The 19,045-nt window shown below is 41.3% G+C and overlaps 1 protein-coding gene across 1 annotated transcript in view; it reads right to left on the reverse strand.

Annotated features, from left to right (window-relative positions):
- Positions 1-19,045, reverse strand: part of DHTKD1 (dehydrogenase E1 and transketolase domain containing 1) — a gene marked incomplete at its 5' end in the record, with an annotated part of 40,281 nt that overhangs the window by 20,279 nt on the left and 957 nt on the right. Inside the window, 7 exons of the mRNA XM_004712632.4 lie at positions 5,911-6,050; positions 7,062-7,146; positions 8,174-8,486; positions 9,985-10,183; positions 11,554-11,725; positions 16,080-16,349; positions 18,843-19,037. Coding sequence (XP_004712689.3) covers positions 5,911-6,050; positions 7,062-7,146; positions 8,174-8,486; positions 9,985-10,183; positions 11,554-11,725; positions 16,080-16,349; positions 18,843-19,037 — 1,374 coding nt within the window. The remainder of the gene's footprint in view (positions 1-5,910; positions 6,051-7,061; positions 7,147-8,173; positions 8,487-9,984; positions 10,184-11,553; positions 11,726-16,079; positions 16,350-18,842; positions 19,038-19,045) is intronic.

The raw sequence follows: 19,045 nt of genomic DNA on the forward strand, positions 1-19,045 counted from the left end.
TATTGGTGATGATGGCACAATCCTATGAAAGTCTATATAAAAAAAATCCCACCAAGTTGTACTCATTGAAAGGTTGCATTTGGTATGTGAATTATCTCTCTAAAAAACTTTTACTAAATAAAGACATAAAAATATCTCTGCATTATAACTATTAACAAATCTGTGACAGATGGACAGAAACTCAAAGACAACAAAGAATAATAAAATGCATTGTTTATTAGTAAGTATGGTTGTGGAAAGAGGGATGTCATTGCTGATGTCAGACTGATCTTGGCTGAAAGCAGAGAATACCAGGAAAAGGTTTCCTTGGGTCTTATTGACAATGCAAAGGCATTCAATTGTGTGGATGGTAACAGATTACAGATAACATTGGGAAGATTGGGAATTTCAGAACACCTAATTATGCTCACGCAAAACTTGTCCATAACCAAGAGGTAGTTCAGACAGAAGAAAGGGTTACTGCCTGGTTTAGAGTCAGTTTTGTGTGTCAGAGTTGTAGCTTTCACTATACTTATCCAATCTGTATGCTGCACAGGTGACTTGAGACACTAGACTGCCTGAAAAACACAGCATCAGGACTAAAGAAAGACTTATCAACAATCTGAGATATGTAGATGGCACAACCTTGCTTATTGAAGCGAAGACAACTTGAAGCACTTATGCCAATCAAAGAATACAAGCCTTCAGTATGAATTTCACCTCAACATTAAGAAATCAAAAATCCTTATATTGAACCCAAAAGCAACATTGTGATAAACAGATGCGGTTGCCAAGGACTTCATTTTACTTGGATCAACAATGCCCACAGAAACAGTAATACAGAAATCAGATGGCACATTGCACTGGGCAAATCTACTGCAGAAGACTTGTGTGCATAGAGTCCAAAAGTCACTTTGATGACTAAGGTACACCTCACGAAAACCTTCGTATTTTCTTTCTTTTTTTTTTTCCTCAATTTTTTTTGGAAAACCAGGTATTTTCAATTGCTTCATATGCATGCAAAGTGGGACAATGAAAAGGGAAAACCAAAGAATTTATGTGGGAAAAAAAAAAGATGAGCTGATACCAAGGGCTCAAGTACAAAGAAAATGTTTTGAAAATGATGATGGCAAAAAATGTACAAATGTGCTTGACACAATGGATGGATGGATGGATTGTAATAAGAGCTGTATGAGCCCCCAATAAAATGATTTTAAAAAATGAGTGTGGCAAGACTTCAACTCATGTGTTTTGGGTACATTATCAGGAGAGATCACTCCCTGGACAAGATCATCATGCTTGGTAGAGTAGAGGATCAGCAACAAAGAGGAAGACTCTTAAGGAGATGGATTGACACAGTGGCTGCAACAATTGCTGAAATACAGCCATGAGACTGAGGATGGTGCAGGTTGGACCAGGGAGAGTGTGGCTCTGTTGTATATAGGGTTGACATGAGTTGGGACCAACGACCAACAGGACTGTATTTGTACAAATGATCTTTTCTGATTTCTATTTCTATTTCAGTTATGATCCACATAATAAATACATTATTTTTAAAAAGACTGATACATTTCTCAGACTTATCTATCTGTTGTAAATAAGGTTTAGACCAGCAACTCTATGTGCACCTCTGCCTATCCTCACTTCCTTCTTTCTCTTCCTATCCAAAGCTGAAATAGCCACTTGCATTCTTAATCCTTGACGTTTTCAAGGATTTCCTTTACTTGAATCTACAGTCCATGTTCATGGAAGCAGAAATAACTAAATCCAATAATGTACTGCATTGGGCAAATAAGCTGCACAAGGCTTCTTTAAACTGGAGAACTTTAGGACATGTTATCAGGAGGCACTGGTCCCTGGAAAAGGATATCGTGATTGGTAAAGTCGTCAGTGACAAAGACCCTAGATGAGATGGACTGACACAGTGATTGCAACAGTGGGATCAAACATCACAATTGTGGGGATGGCGCAGCCATGTGTCCTTCGGTTGTCTGTCAGGTGACTAAGAGTTGGAACTGAGTTGACAACATTGAACAACACGAGTAACATTTCTAATCAATTCCTTCTTCCTGCTTTGTTCAGAGCCTGGCTCCTTCACGCCTCTTTTCTGGACCTCTCCTCATTGGCTTCCTTTTGTGTATAAACAATACATAAAGTTTAAAATTAAGACAAGGAATAATCCCCTTACTGGTGCCCCTCCAATCCTGGTAGCATAGTGGGGTATGAATTGGGCTGCTACCTACGAGGTCAGCAGTTCAACACAACCAAGTGAGAAAGAAGAGGCTTTCTGCTCCCACACAGATTGACAACCTCAGCAACCCATAGGCTAGCTCTTCTCTGTCCTACGAGGTCGCTACGAGGCAGAACCAACCCAACGGCAGGCGTTTGGAATTCTGAGCGCTCCTCCAGTGGCTGCTCCCTTCCAGTGAGATGTCTATAGAAAGAATAATCTGTACAATGAGGAGCGGATCCCAAGGGCTCAAGTAGAAAATATGTTTTGAGAATGATGAGGGCAACACATGTACACATGTGCTGGACACAATGGATGGATGGAAGGATTGTGATCAGAGTTGTACAAGCCACCAATAAAATGATTTTTTTTTAAAAGAAAGAATAACCTACTGGTTTCTATATTTTAAACTCCCGTTTACCCTTCAACTAATTTGAGTCTGGTTCCTGCTCTAAGCATTCTACTGAAATAGCTCTGGATAAGGTCGGCCCTTGACCTTCTAGGTCCCAGTGGGCATTTCAATCACCTAATTTGGCTTGCCCTACCTTGAGATCAATGACACCAGTGACTCCTGGCTCTCCCCCTGTCTTTCTGTCCACTCTCTCGTGATGCTCTTTCTCAGTGGTGTCTATCCTTCCACTCTTTTCCTTCATCTTCCCCTCATTCTACTCTTACGGGTTTTCCCATTCCCATGATTTCAAACACCACTAGCCTCTGATTACTCCCCAAATCTCTATCTCTAGATGAGATCCCTTTATTACCTCTGGAACCTCCCTCCTCCTTTTTTTGTCTGATAGAAATTTCTGTGTCAAATATCCAAAATCTAGTTGATTGTCTTTCCTCATTGAACCCATCTCTTCTCCTTCACTCTCTAGATGCACGAAAGGCACCATCATAATCCCACTGTCTGAGTCAAAAAGCTAGGTGATAACCTAGATTAGTCATTCTTGACTTCCGCCTCCATCCCCAAGTCCCATCGCTCTGGTTTTCTAAACAGATCCTAAATCTAACCTCACATTCCATGTGCGCTGCTATTGCTTAATTCAGCATCCTTGATTCCCTACCCAGACGACTAAGAAGCCTCCTTCATAGTTGCTCTTATCTGACCCTCATAGTTCTTTAATCTGGGCTTCAAAAGTATTTTTGGACATGGTCTTTCTAACAAGAAAGTCTAATCATCTGGTCAACATTCCTTTCTTACATACTATCTATAGTCTTTCACAATTTGGATATATCTATCAGACCAGTCTCCTTCTATATCCTCAGAGTATTCACTTAGCAGCTCAAACTCCAGTCAAATGCAGTGATCTGTATTTCCCTGAGTGTGTCAGCTGATGCTGCTGGGTGAGTGTTGGACTGCTAACCAGAAGGTTGGCGGTTCAAATGCAACAGCCATTCCGTGGGAGAAAGTTGAGGCTATCTGCTCCTATAAACATTTACAGCTTCAGAAATCCTATGTAGATTTCTATGAAGCAGAATCCACTCAATGGCAGTGAGTTGGAATTTCTTTCTTTCTTTCTTCTTCTTCTTTTTTAAAAAAAATCATTTTATTGGGGGCTCATACAACTCTTATCACAATCCATCCATCCATCCATTGCGTCTTCCTTTCTTCTTTAAGAGCACCCTGGGCTCTCTTATTTCAAGACTTTTCTATGTGCTGTGTCCACCCGGAATGTTCTCCCTGCATCATTAGACTACATAGAGTCCATTCTGACTCATAGCAACAACTCCTAATGTGGCTCAAATGTGGCTCCCTCTACCTAGTACTTCCTAAGTAGATGTAGTTGCTCCTTCTTCTACACATCCAGTCTACCTCGTTTTTACTGAAACTATTAATGCTTTTACTTTTTTCCCAAGAGTAATGAAGGCAGTTTACAAGCATACATGATATGCAATATGACAGTGTACATTTTAAGTTGAGGGAAACTAAATAAATAAATAAAGGTTCAGCAGAGCTGGGGGAAAGGTATGTTTTATGAGCCCCACAGCCAGCCCCACTAGAATCCAATATTGAAAGGAGAACGCTGGTCTGTTGCAGAGTTCACAGCATTTATACGAACAACAAAGGGAACTTTCCTACAACTCTTCTCAATACCAGGGCCTTCATAAATTTTTTTTAAATCGGTATTTTTAACAGCATCTAAAAAACAGCTGCAAGGAGTTTAATTGAGGCTTTTAAAGTGGCAATATTAAAACAAAAGACATGAAGATGGGAGGAATTGCAAACATTTCACTCTCTAGATTACTAGTCCCACTTGATAGAGGGGTGAAAATTGCAAACATTTCACTCTCTAGATCACTAGTCCCACTTGATAGAGGGGTGAAATTTAATTTACTTATTATTGTGTTATGGATAAAAGTTGGCAGAGCTAATTGGTTTTCCATTAAATAATTCATTCACATTTTGTTTGATAACATTGACTGCAGGCCCCACAACACAACACTTTGCCCACTTCCTCCCTGTGTATCCCAGTTCCACCAGTCTTTCTTTCCTATCCCTGCTGAGCCTTATCCCTGGGCCAATGCTGCCCATGTGAGCTTATATAGTTGATTGTTCTCAGGAATACTTATCCCCCTGGTGCTATTGTGTACCCTATAGGCCAGTCTCCTATTTGGCTGAGAGTTGAACCACTAGGGTGAACTCAGTTTCAGTTAGTGTCTAAGGGCCATAGACTTGGAGGTTCCACCAGTATCTCTCAGACTAGTAAACCTGATTTTTTTTATTATTGATTTTTGTTGCACGTTTTTCTCTTAGTCTCTCTAGCAGCTATTACTGTGAGCCCTTTCAGAGCTGTAGGCAGTGGTAGCCGGATACCATCTTTTTCTTCTGGTCTCAGAGGCATGGAAGCTGGAGTTCAGCAGGCCTATGAATCTTTGGGATGAATTCTTTTCATGGGCCTTTTAATTTTCTATTCTTTGTTAACAGACAGGGAAAAACAAATTGTTGCACCTTGGATGGTCATTCACAAGCTTTTAAGACCTCAGTCACTATTCACCAAATCAGGAAGTAGCACATTGTGTTTTTGGATGATGTTAGGCAACTTGACTTTGGTGTCCCCTGAGACTATGATTCTGAGGTATCAGGCCGAGTAACTCTTTCTACTGGGGTGAATTTTAGTCCTTTAAATGATCTCCCTGGAGTATTCGTTTTGCCAAGTAAATTTTAAAAGAAATACTAAGTATCAGTGTAATACTTTCAAGCAAATGACTAGAGAAAGAAAGAAGATGGGTGCCATTAATCTTACTTTAACGAAGAATTGATTTTCATAAATATCACATGCCACGGACTATGCTTGTTATTAGGGGAACAAACATGAAATGGCTCAGTCCCAGTCCTCAAGAGTCTACAGAGCATGGCACAATAGCGGGAACATGGTAAGAAGTGATAAATCACATTCACCAAACCCACGAGAGATAAAATAAGGTAACCTTAAAGAAGCGATTTGTTTGCTTTTGGTCTTTTTAAAAGAAGGCAAAAAATATTGGTTTATTAATCACATCGTTGACTTGCTTTAATGAATTATAGCAAAAGATAGATTATGGTGTCACTTTGGGGCTGGCAAAATAACCGTTTTTTTGAAATTTGTATGATCACAGATAAGAAGCCAGAAGAAATAGCTCTGGCCTACTCTCTAGTATGTTCCTTCCATTAAAAATTGATGAAGAGATTGAAATTGACCACATATGATGAGACAGCCTACCTCTAGAAATCCCTTTTGCTTGGGATCCATATGGTTCAGAGGGATATAGGTGTTGTCGGTCTTCTGGCAAACCACCATTGCATGCCTCTGACTAAACGTTCCACGGCCAACGTCTTGGCCACTTAGGCGAACATTGAAACCTTCAGGAAGGAAGAGAGGGGGGACATCCAGGTCATCATGAACGATCTCATAAGAAGGTATTTTTCTACTGAGTCACTTCTGACTCATATTGACCCTATAGAACAGAGTAGAACTTTACCACAGCGTTGCCAAGGATGCAGTCTTCATGCAAGCAATTGGTGGTTTCAACCCAATGACTTTTGGGTTAGTAGTTGAACATTTAACCACCACACCACCAGGGCTCCTAGTTTTAACGTAAAAAGTCAAAACCAAATCTACTGCCATCCAGTCAATTCTGACTCATAGTTACCCTATAGAGCAGAACAGAACTGCTCCTTTGGGTTTTGGAGGCTGTGAATCTTCACAGGAGCAGAAAGCCTCATCTTTAACTCAAGGAGCTGCTAGTGTATTTGAATTGCTGACCTTATGATTAGCAGTCCAACACATAATGCACTATGCCATAAGGGCTTCTCATCCCAAAGTATATTCTATAAATCTTTACAAGCATGAACAGTCTCATCTTTTTCCCTGGAGAAGTTGGTGGTTTTAAACTGTAGACCTTGCAGTTAGCAGCCTAGCCCCTAACCACCCGAGTTTCTAAATAAGGTATAGTGAACCTGAATCATACTTTATTCATGCTGAGGGCTTTCCTTAGAATAATAGATTAACCTTATTAAAATAAACCTGTCCTATATTCAGAAGCCTGTAGACAAAGTAAGCTTATATCAGCCTGGAGCACAAGCATTTGCCCTCCACTTTTTAAAGAAAATTCTCTTTCCAGTATGTCCAACACTGAGTTCTTTGTATCCTGAGTATAACTGATCTATATGTAGTCTATTCTCTGATGAAAGTTGTCAACATGACCTATACTATGATCAGGAAAGAAAAGTTAACACATTTTAGAACTTCACTAGCCAATGAAAGGAATAGAAATAAGGTAGTTACACCTTATGAAACCACAGAGGTCAAGGACAACAAACATCATATGAAGCATTGCCTATCAGCTATGAAGCGACCCAGAAACATCCTACCTTGAGCAAGTAATGAGCCCAAGGCAAGAGCTTCTGCCGTGGCCCAGTCTAACTTTGTTCCATCCATCACTTTCTCCATTCTGGACTACACAATTGGGGACAAGGAAAAAAGAAACCGTTAGGAGTCCACATCCTTTTCCACATTGAGTTCAAACAATTTCACACAACAAAGGGAAGTTTCAAGACCATAAATCTGCATTTTAAAAAAGGATGCATAGAAAGATATAGTAGAGCATGATAACAACTACATAAACATCAAAAGCAAGCAAAATAAACCTGAACTCCAGGTTATTGTTTACCTCAGCAGCTGTGTAAGAGGAGATGGAATCAGGGAAAGAAACATAGGCAATTGTAATTGTAATATTCAGTTAAGTTGGGTGTCAAGCAGACAGTTTATGATCATAGTTTGGATCCAACCCCACTGCTGCCAAGTTGATTCTGACCCACAGCCCCTAAGTAGGGTTTCCGAGACTGCGAATCTTTCCTACAGTGAAAACTTAAACTGGAAGTGAAAGCTTTAAAAGAACTCCCAAGGAAAAGTTTCTTAATTCAAGTTTTTTTAAAAAATGAAGCATTTGACTTGGGTGACCAACTGTCTCTGTTGGTTCCTGGCTCTCCAAGGTTAAGCACTGAAAGCCACACATTTAAGAAAACCCTTAAGTTCCAGGCAAACCAAGACTATTGGTCATCTTACACTTAATATGAAACAAAACGTGTGACAATTTTTACTTAAGTCTCCAAAGAATTATATTCTACTTAGAACTCAGAAATATCAAAACAGATACTTCTGTACTTTTACAAAGGACATGTATTGTGCATTCTTTAAGAAAGATACAGAGAGGGAGGCAGGAAAGAGAAGGGAAGAATGATGGATAAAGACAGGAAGGAGGAAAGAGGGAGAAGACAGAAAGAAGGAAAGGAAGGGAGTAGACAGAATCTGAGCTAATTGACTATCATCACAAACACTAGGGTCAGATCCTAGAACCTAATGACACCCAGTAAGTATCTGTCAAATGACTTAGCCAACCAAAATGACCAGACCAACATCAACCTCTTTGCTAAGCAGGAAGACAAAACCACAGAGATTCCAGTGTTCTCTGGAAAAGACCTACCTGAGCGTACATCTTTAGAAGGTGACTGTGCATCTGGAGTTCCTCTGGTACCTCCACAGACTTTGCACCAATAAACCGCAGGAGATCTACGGGCATCCCTGTGCTCCAGGTCGTAATGCAAGCTTCAGGCTGGACCAGGCCCTGCCAGTGGGCCTGCAGATGAGTGGCAGGTGGGCTATAGTGGGCCATGTTCGTTAAATGGTCATTTAACTTTGCATAGTAGGAGGCCTTTATCTCAGACACCTCCTCCTGGGTCATGAGGCCAGTGCCAATCAGATGCTCTGCATATGTGTCCGGGATGCTTTTTCGGGCTCTGTCCAAGAGAGAGGGAAGGAAAATCAATCTGCTCTGTGGACACCTCAGAGAGGAAGAGGCAGTCATCCTCAAAGGTGTTGCATAGCGTCGCTGCTGCAAACAGGCACTGACCAAGGTAAGAACCGGCTACCTCCAGGCAAGCAGCAGAGAAAGCAAATGGGTCCTTATGAGCGTCTGTGTACCTCCAGTAGAAATGACTACAGGGAGAGTTCTATCTATGGGTTGGAAAAATCCTTTTCCAGGATGGCCACCTGTACATGCCTCTATTTCAGAAAGCACGGACTGCAAAGTTCCCAGCATCTGTTCCTCGTTTCGTGGTGAATCCTGTCACTGCACAATAATCCCCACTTGGACTTCATAGCAACAATAATAACACCATTCTACACTCATGCAGTACTTTAATCTAAAAAGTCAGGTCAAATAAATTATTATACTCCATCCTGACAAACATGAGAGGTAGGCAGGATAAGATTTCCAAAAATGGGCGGTGAGGTTCACCAAGTGATTGAGCTGATAAGTTCAGCAGTCACGAAATGCATTTATTTTCCCAAGCCGTGCTCTTTCTATCCGTGACCAGGAAGGTTCGTAGCATGACATCAAACTTATTCTTCTGCTTTGACTTCCATCTCTAAGTCAATGAAGTAGGGGATAAAGACCTATTTACTTTCCAATATCTTAAAAAGCAGTTTCCCAATTAGCATATTACCTGTCAGATTAACCTTCTGAAGGAGTGCGCTGTCCAAAAGAAATGTAAGGCAAATCACATGTCATTTAATCATATATGTCATTTAATCATATATTTAACCATATATCATATTAGAAAAAGGAATAGGTGGAATTATTGTTGGAAACATATTTCAAAATATTATTTTAACACAATGTACATTAAATATTGTCATTTCCATACCTAATCAATATAAAATTCATTTAAGAGGTCTTTCACATTCTTTTTTTTTCTTCATACTGTCTCTGAACTATATCCCCATTAGGACTAGATATAATTCTAGTGCTCAAAAACCACAGCTGGTTAGTGGCTACTACACTGGACAAGGAAGTATTGACATTCATTAAAATTCCTCATGCTACTTCTCTCCAAGGCCCAAAGTCGTTCCACGTGGACAGTTTGCAGACATGAGCCACGGAGGCTCGATTTCTGATGCTGTCAATGTCACACTAAGTGGCTTTGGGCTCCTACTTCAATCTTCCCTGGGCCTGCTAAAGGCAGGCTATTAGGTTACCTGTTCTCTATTTAATGAAGAGGTATGTCGAGGTGAAAAAACATAAGTAACTCAGGAGACCCATAGGATAACCAACCATTCCACTTGACCCAGATTGTCCTAATGTTAACATTGAATGTTTCATGTCCCAAGAACCCCTCGTCCCAGGCCAACAGTTGGTCATGGTACTGGAGAGCATCAAATGAAAAAAATAATAATAATAACAAGTACTGTAAGTGGAAGGATGGAGAGGCCAAAAAGAGAGATTTACAACAGTACCTGATGATTTTGTACATGACTGGGTTGGTGAAAAACGGCTCATCCAGCTCATTGTGGCCCCACTGCCTGTAGCACAACAAATCAATAATCACATCCTTGCGGAACTGGCGCTGGTATTCAAAAGCCAGACGTGTGGCACGGACCACTTCCTCTGGGCTGTCTCCATTGACGTGGATGATGGCACAGCCTACAAGCTTCCCTAGGGCAAAGAAGACTGAGATGAGGATTAACCAGACCCACAAGCCCACCTCTTCTTTGCCCCATTGCTTGTATGGGCAGGATAGGCCGTATCTGCACAGGACGTTTGAGATGGTTGGTAAGAACCAAAAGTTTAGAGTCCACTGTCAAAAATGAGCTCAGGTCTCAGCTCTATGATTTACTGTGTGACCTTGAGAGAGTTATGGAAATATACTCAACCACAGTGTTGTCATCTATAAAACTGGGGTAATAGCTTGACCTCTTTGTGGTGGTACATAAAGAATAAATGATGCATAAAAGTTGTTTAACACTGCCTGGCAAATAATAACAAAGAAAACCAAATCCACTGCTATCTAGTTGACTCCAAACTGGGTTTCCGAGGCTGCAAATCTTTATGGGAACAGATAGCCTCATCATTCCCCCTTGGAATGGCTGGTGGGTTTGAACTGCTGATCTTTTAGTTAGCAGTTCAATGTTCACCTGACAGCACTGCCAGGAACCCCTTTGGTATATAATAGCTAATATTGTTTTTTTCTGACATCTATTATATTAATAGTAATATTGAATTTTGTGTGTGTATATATATATATATATATATATCACAGTATATCATGGAAGGTGCATCCTAGAAATATGAGATGAATTTTCTCCAAAAGAAGATCCAGGAACCCCTTTGGTATATAATAGCTAATATTGTTTTTTGCTGACATCTATTATATTAATAGTAATATTGAATTTTGTGTGTGTATATATATATATATATATTTATCACAGTATATCATGGAAGGTGCATCCTAGAAATATGAGATGAATTTTCTCCAAAAGAAGATCGAGAATGGTCGTCCAGTGTCTCTATCACACTAATCACAAAGGCTTTTCATATGGGCATCCAAGAGGCATCGGGTTCAGACTCGGGGTGTAAAAGCAGAATATCTCCTACCACCTAACAGTTCTTGTAACTGCTCTGACTTTGCTCTATTTAAAGCAAGTTGACTTTGATCCTTCACATCTTATTTCCCACCAAGTGAGTCACCCAAATTGCGAAGTTGACCGTGGCTGACTATGATCTTAGACAAAACACGTTCGAATGCCCTGTAGACAACCTACTATTGTGTTAATTGTATTGATCTTTGGTTTCTATAAGATTATTCAGCTGACTCCCTAATCAGTTTGAGATCGCAAACTCTCAGTTCCAATCTTTACTTATTTCTTTGGCTTTAAAAAACACACTCAGAAAAAAAAAAGACACACTCAGACTCTGAAAGGAATATAAAGTTGGCAATGCTGAGGTAGTATTCTGATTGGATCCGAAGTTTCTCTAGGAAGCCTTTGTCTGCTCTAGCAACATCCACTGCTTCCTGAGTTACATACCGATATCACTGCAGTATAAGGAAGACCTTCCTCTCTCTGCGGGAGTGGTATAGCCCAGCTGGTTATTGACAATCAAATGGACACTGCCACCAATTCGGAAATGGGGGAGGTTGGAGAGCGTAAATGTTTCTGGAACGATCCCTTGACCACAGAAAGAAGCATCACCATGAACCTAAATTATGGGTGAGGGGGGTGCAAGGAGGAGAGGAAAAGAAGGGATTCGGAAATTTAGGTTTTTCAATTGGAATACATTGTTTGAAAATGCTAAAATGAGGGAGAAAAGTTTTAAACCAATTACTACTCTCCTGTCCTAAATGTTGCTAGTTATGGAATATTCTAGAATATATATGCTGGCCTCAAAAGCATCTCTCAGAGATGCTATCTCAGTTCTTTTGCTCTAATAGCTACCTTCAGTTGCTCCATCTGAAACGTACCACCCCCCGTCCTCATCAATCAAACAAATGTTCTAGGATATGTAGATGGACCATTGAAGCGGTCAACCAGGTACAAGGCATAGCACACTGCACAAATCTTGGCCTCTCTCTCTGCCTCAATCATCCTGGCTCCCTGAAAAGAGAATGCATGTATTATGAATGCCTCGCCTCATGCTCACTGGGTGAGGGGCACCCCAGGGAGAGGGATGTGACAGCATAGACAAGGTAGTGTGGGAGACACATGCATCATAGATGAGTCAAAGAAGGCCGGAATGAAAATAATGATTCTGAGAGAATGTCTACAATGTGCCATTCTTCCAGGCGTCTGATCATTACAGAAAGTCCTGGGGTGTGGGGGGAAATAAAAAGGAGGTGGAGAGAGCAGGAGAAGCAAGCAAACAAATCATGAGGAAACTGGAAATATTAGAAGAAAGTATGAGCTAGACTGATTTCATGCTAAAAGGTTATTGCTATAAACCACCCAGATGCTAAAATAAACAGAGATCAAAAGCACCCTAATTTAAGGCAACTATTATAACTGTAATAATAGGAGAAACAAAAGACAGAAATATGAATGAAGAACAAATACTTGGAGGCAGATATTTTTTTAATGCCATTGAGTACATCCTTGAAAGAAGCTGTCATTTTAAAAAGTAGACTATTTTGGCTAATGAAAGTAGACACTCCATTCATTCACTAAGAAAATGTTCCAGCTCACACCTTCTTGGGTGTGGTGACACAGCAAAGCCACTTTCTCCCATTGCTTCTGTAAAGATGTGCAGCCTTGGCCACCCTGTGAGGCAGTGCTGCTCGCTCCTACAGGATTGCTGTGAATGGGAAACAGCTGGACGACAATGGAGAGCGGTATGACTGGAGTCCCTGGGTGGTACAAATGGTTAGCATACGTGACAGCCAAATCACAGGCTGGGGTTCAAGTCCACCCAGAGACGCCTTGAAAGAAAAGCCAGGGGACACACTTCCAGAAGGTTAGCCATTAAAATCCCTCTGGTGCACAGTTCTACTCTGATAACTTGGGGTCGCCATGAGCCTTAGCATGCTTGGCATGAAAGCTTGCATGTGTTGGTCATCTGCACATTTGATTTTCCATCTTAAATCACAAAGGTAACCACTACACTCCCTGCTGTGGAGCTCGGTGGGGAGAAGAGGCAAAATCCATAAACCCAGGCTGGGTGACTGTGACACACAGAGAGGATCACCATTGAGCAGGCACTTGCGTCAGGTCCAGGCCCACGATAACCAGTGGACAGGCAGAAAGAGTAGCAGTAGAAATCACAGCGACTGGGATCTTATAGGCTCCACACTTAAGAGTTCCCCCAAGAAAGACAAGACATGTGGTTTATTTCTATTACCAATAGACAAGACTTTGATGACTACAGGGTGGCCACACAAGGGGTGGGAACAGGAAGAGGTGAAGGGTGGGGCGGGGATGGGGACAAAAAAATACAGGATTTAGCACGCGCACACACACAAAATAAAACTAAATTAAAAATTGTTTCATTAAAAAAAATGTTGGTGAGGAGGGTGCAGAATGCCTGGTGGGGTTTGATCAAGTGCAATGTAGCCGAGAGAAAGTACTGCGAGCCGAATGGAGGTTGAACATGATAGTGGGATAGGAAGAAAGTAAAAAGAAATAAAGGAATGAACTAGGAGGCAAAATATATTTATAGAGGTATAAATATAGGGATGCACACATGTAAATATATTAATACATAATGATAGAGATATAGGTCTAGGTACATATATTAAATGTTAAGTATCAAGGTAGCAGATGGGCACTGGGCCTCTACTCAAGTCCTTCCTCAATGCAAGAGCACTTTGTTCTAATAAGAACCTAGCATTCTTATTAGAAGGTGATGCTCACCTTCCCACTACGATCGTTTAAGTTAAAATGGATATATAAGTTAATGTGGTGAAGAAAGCTGATGGTGCCTGGTTATTAAAAGATGTGGGTCTTGAGTTTTAAAGGCTTGAAGCTAAACAAGCAGCCATCTAGCAGAGAAGTAACAAAGCCCACTTGAAGAAGCACACCAGCCTGTGCGATCAAGAGGTGTTGACAGGATCACGTATCAGGCATCAGAAGATTCCAAACAAATATATTGAAGCAAATGAAGCAGTTCGGAATTGAGACCCAAAGCCCATCTGTAGACAATTGGGCATCCCTCACAGAAGGGTCGCTAGGAAGGAACGTGTCAGCCATGGTACAGCATATCACCCACGAAACACACAGCATTCCTTTAGTTCAGAGGAACTGTATTAAAAGGCCACGGCATTAGGAAGGTTGAGAAGTACTGCTCTACTTCTTTACTCACCCCCCCACCCCTGCTGTCATGTCCCCAGTTTGACCTTACAAATCCTGCTAGGCTGGAGCATGTGCACTGGTACAGATAAAAGCTCTCAACACATGGAATCCAAGGCAGATAAACCCCTCAGAAACAGTAATGGGAGTAGCAATACCATGAGGGTAGGGGTAAGGCGATGGGGGTGGTGCGGGGGCGAGGGGAGGAGAGAAACAGGGAACTGACTACAATGATCCACATATAACCCCCTCCCCCAGAGGGATGACAACAGAAACATGGGTGAAAGGAGACAGCGGACGGTGTAAGATATGAAAATAATAGTAATTTATAATTTATGAGGGGTTATAAGGGTGGGAGGGCTGGGGAGGGAGGGCAAAAAGAGGAGCTGATACAAAGAGCTCAAGCAGAAAGAACATGTTTTGAAAATGATGATGGCAACATATGTACAAATATATTTGATACAATAGATGTATGGATTGTTATAAGAGTTATAAGCCCTAATAAAATGATTTATTGAAAAAAAATTCAGACTCCTTATCCCTCAGATCTAAATATTGGCCAGAGTGGCTAAAAAAGGAAGAAAACTAGAACTACAGATAATTATATTTAACTAAAAAATAGTAATAATGATTATATGTGGGCACAGAAAGCAAAACAGACACAGGCAGAGCAGGGCAAAGCACACCTAGATCACCAGGGAGAGAAAGGAGGACAGTCGGTTCTCATCACTTTAAAAGAAAAGGTCATTTTCACCTCTGACTTGAGAAATCAATGCTCAAATCACAATCAAACGTACTGCCATTGAGCACATTCCGACTCACGGTGACCCTACAGGTAGAGCTGCCTCGGGGGGTTTCCAAGCCTGATTTGTACAGGAGTGGAAAGCCTCATCTTTGTCCCACTGAGACCCTGGTGGTTTTCAACTGCTGACCTTGTGGTTAGCAGCCCAGCACGTAGCCACTACACCATCAGGGCTCTCAAGATTAAGATCTGATTAATATGCTGGGTAAATATGAATGACTAAAATAGTTCAGATGATCATGAAATCAGTCATTTACTTTGAGAATGTCTGGCTCGGAGTTTGAAGGTTTCTGGTTGGCAATAGTGTACCCTCATCTAGTCCAATAGTCGTCTGCCTCCACATTTATTTACTACAAGTTTCTGGCCTGTGGAAAATGAACATGGATAGGCTAATGTTTCTATTTTGTATACTTGGCATAATATTCTATTACCTTAAAAATGTATCGATTTCTGTTGGCTTTGAAGGCTCAGTCACTGATTGATACACAGATGGATTATTCCCCAGAGTAGTGAAGGCTCTTATTTAAAGGAGTACATACTCAAAGAAGAGGATGTGACCCTCTATAAGGTACCTGCCAAGCTACCAAAAACTGGGAGTTGAGGGAGTCATCAATTATTTGTCTTAATGTGAAAACCCCCTTTTGACATAACAATAAACGGGCTCTATAGTTCGTGGCCTGGCTAGGCGTATGGCTATCAGGCAGTTTCTTAGGGGACATACTTTCAGAGCAGCTTTGGCATCTGACTTCTCAGCAGTGGCATGTACGCCAGTCAGCAACCCAGTAACCCAGTCAGAACTCAAGAAACAGGCAGGGAAAACCCACAGCTCAGCCAATGGCCTAGACATCCTACCTATCGTTCATTTTTCAAAGGTCCCAGAATATTATTTTCCCAAATGCTCTCCTTTCAAGCCTACCAACCCTGACCTTGGTCCTCACTGACTTTCCTCACCTGTGGTCTGCTAGGGGCGTACCTGTAAGCAAATGACTTTGTCCCCAGGCTGAGCGGAACTGTCTGAGGAGTAGTCCCCATCCTGACGAGACTGCTGCCTTCCGCGAGTTTTCCCGACAGCCACAGGGTTGACAGCCTCGAGGTGTGAAGGGTTAGGCAGCATTGTCACGTGCAGGGGATGGTGGGCTCCAAAGTCCAGGTCAACAGAGGAGGTCAGGTGAGACAGGACATCTCCGGTGGCTGAGATGTTTTCTGGGAATTCGCTTAAGCCTTGCATTTTACGGAACATCAGCTATTATGAGTAGATATTAAAGAAATGAAATTTTAACACATTAAGACTAGGGAAAAAGTGTTGTTGTTGTTGTTTTAATTACACAATCCAAAAAGAAAACCACTCAAAAGCTTTTATAACCATTATCACCAGTAGCACGTCAAATCAACTGAACTCATGGCAACCCTGTGCGCGCGCGCGCGTGCGTGCGTGTAGAATTTCACGACAGGGTCTACAATGACAGATTTTGGGGAAGTGGTTATCAGGCCTTTCTTCCAAGGTGCTTCTGAGTGGGCTCAAACCTCCAACTTATCGGTTAACAGCTGAGCATACTAACCATTTGCGCCAAACAGAAACTCCTTATAATTATTATAAACACACATTATTTAAAGATAACCAGGAACTTATAACTAGTAGCTCTATTGCATAGACTATTTGGAGATCTTGAGAATGAAGTCAAGTGAGACCATAAGAGAAATCTAAGAAAGCTCACTGCTGTCGGGCCAACCCTGACTCCTGTAAGACAGGGTGGAATTGCCCCTACGGACTTCTGAGACGGGAAGTCTTTCTGAGCATAGAAAGTCCCATCTTTCTCTCATAGAGAAATCTAATACAATGCAAATATTAAGCTACCTCTGACTAACAGCGTGCCAAATCATGTAAGAACTTCATATTAATCTCATTCCAGTTAGACACAAAAGTAATAGACTGGGAAAAAAAGTAATGGACTAGGACTTCCCCATTTGGGCAGATAATGAAGTATACTGCTTAGCTCAAGCAATAATGGACTGTACCTAGTTCTCAGAGGACTTTTCTATGCTCATTACCTCATTTCATTTTCACAATCTTCTAGAAAATAGGTGGTTTTAACCTCATTTCTAAATGGGTAAACAAGAGAAGTAACTTGCTAAAGATTGGGCTGGTACATAACAAAGACTATCAACCCAAAATATTGATCAAAACTGGCATTTTCCAAAACATATCTGAATTATTTAAATGGTCCTTCTTATCCCCTGTGCAAATAGGAACATACAGACTTACAATGTACAAGTACCCACATCATTCACAAATATAATAATTTCTGCATCTCTGCTTAGTTTTTTCCACCTGGGACACTCTGGAAAAGAAAATGTTGGTCTAAGGGTCTGCATGTATTTCTGCACATGCTTCTATCTGCCAGTTTCTTTTCTTGTGCTATATTTGTCATTTTTGCCATACTTGTCTTTTAAAGCTGATTATCAACTTCTGAAGGAAGTCCCGAGGTGGTATAAATGGTTAATGTGTTTGGGTGCTTATCTAAATATTGGAAGTTCGAGCCACTCAGAAGAAAGGCCTGGTGATTCACTAAAAAAAAAATGCTACCCAAAGCCCCATGGAACATAGTTCTACCCTGACAAAGGGTCGCCATGCTTTGGAATGGACTCAAGGCAACTGTCGGTTGTATGTTCTCAGCATCAGGAAAAATGGAAGGAGAAGTAGTAGTGGCAATTTTGGGTCCTTAACCATGATGCCACATAGTTTCTAATGGTTTTAAGGGTAGCAAATCCTTCCATAAGCCTCATTCACTGTCTAGCTTTAACAGGCACTTAAACATTTACAATTATTAATACATAAACAATTACAATTGTTAACCCCCATGGTAAGAATATAAGTCATTGGTCCATGAGATGTTGTGGTTGTTGGAGACCATAGAGTTGGTTACAAGCCAGAGGCCCCCTGTACACAACACCGTGAAACCTATCAGGCCCTGGGCCATCCTCGCAATTGTTCCTATGTCTGAGCCCATTGTTGCAGCCACTGTGCCCAGCCAGCTCATCAAGGGTCTTTCTCTCGTTTTTGCTGCCTCTCCACTTTACCAAACACAATGTCTGGTCGCTCCTGACAATGTGTCCAAAGTATGTAAGACAAAGTATCACCATCCTTGCCTCTAATGAGCACTCTGGCCGAAACTCGTCCAACACAGATTGGTCTGTCTTTTAACAGACCATGGTTCGGTCGATATTCTTCTCCAGCACCACAATTCAAATGCATCGATTCTTCCTCAGTCTTCTGCATTCACTGTCTAACTTTCACATGCATATGAGATGATGGATGCATATGATGATGAGGAGATATTTCCCATCACCAAATATGCATGTGAAATGCCATGGCTTGAGTCAAGTGCACCTTAGTATTAGCAGCGGTTCTCAACCTGTGGGTTGCGACCCCTTTGGGGGTGGAACAACCCTTCACAGGGGTCATCTGATTCATAACAGTAGCAAAATTATAGTTATGAAGTAGCAATGAAAATAATTTTATGGTTGGAGGGTCACCACAACACGAGGAACTGTATTAAAGGGTCACGGCATTAGGAAGGTTAAGAATGACTGGTATCAGGGTCTACCAGTTAACTAAGTTATTTCAAAGACCAATGACTCATATGCTTAACGAACTTTTAAAAGAAGTATTATAGTCATATTTATCTTGAAACCATCAATTGTTCATTGCCAGTGAGAAACATGGATAGTCCCTTACCTCTGGAGGGAACTGCAGAAGGCCAGTCAATAAATTAAGCCTTCCTCTATGGGGCATCCCAATAATGACATCAGTTATCCCACTGTAGGCCGACATTTTCAGCAACTCATGGAAAAAGCCCATCATGCTTTCAGCTCCTTCACCTCCATAACGCTTCACGGTGGCAAACTTGGTGGCCAAGAAGTGGTCAAACTCCTGTGGAA

Source organism: Echinops telfairi, unplaced genomic scaffold (genome assembly GCF_000313985.2).
Source record: "Echinops telfairi isolate 266 unplaced genomic scaffold, ASM31398v2 ScPeMD7_7473;HRSCAF=8511, whole genome shotgun sequence".
Taxonomy (NCBI): Eukaryota; Metazoa; Chordata; class Mammalia; order Afrosoricida; family Tenrecidae; genus Echinops; species Echinops telfairi.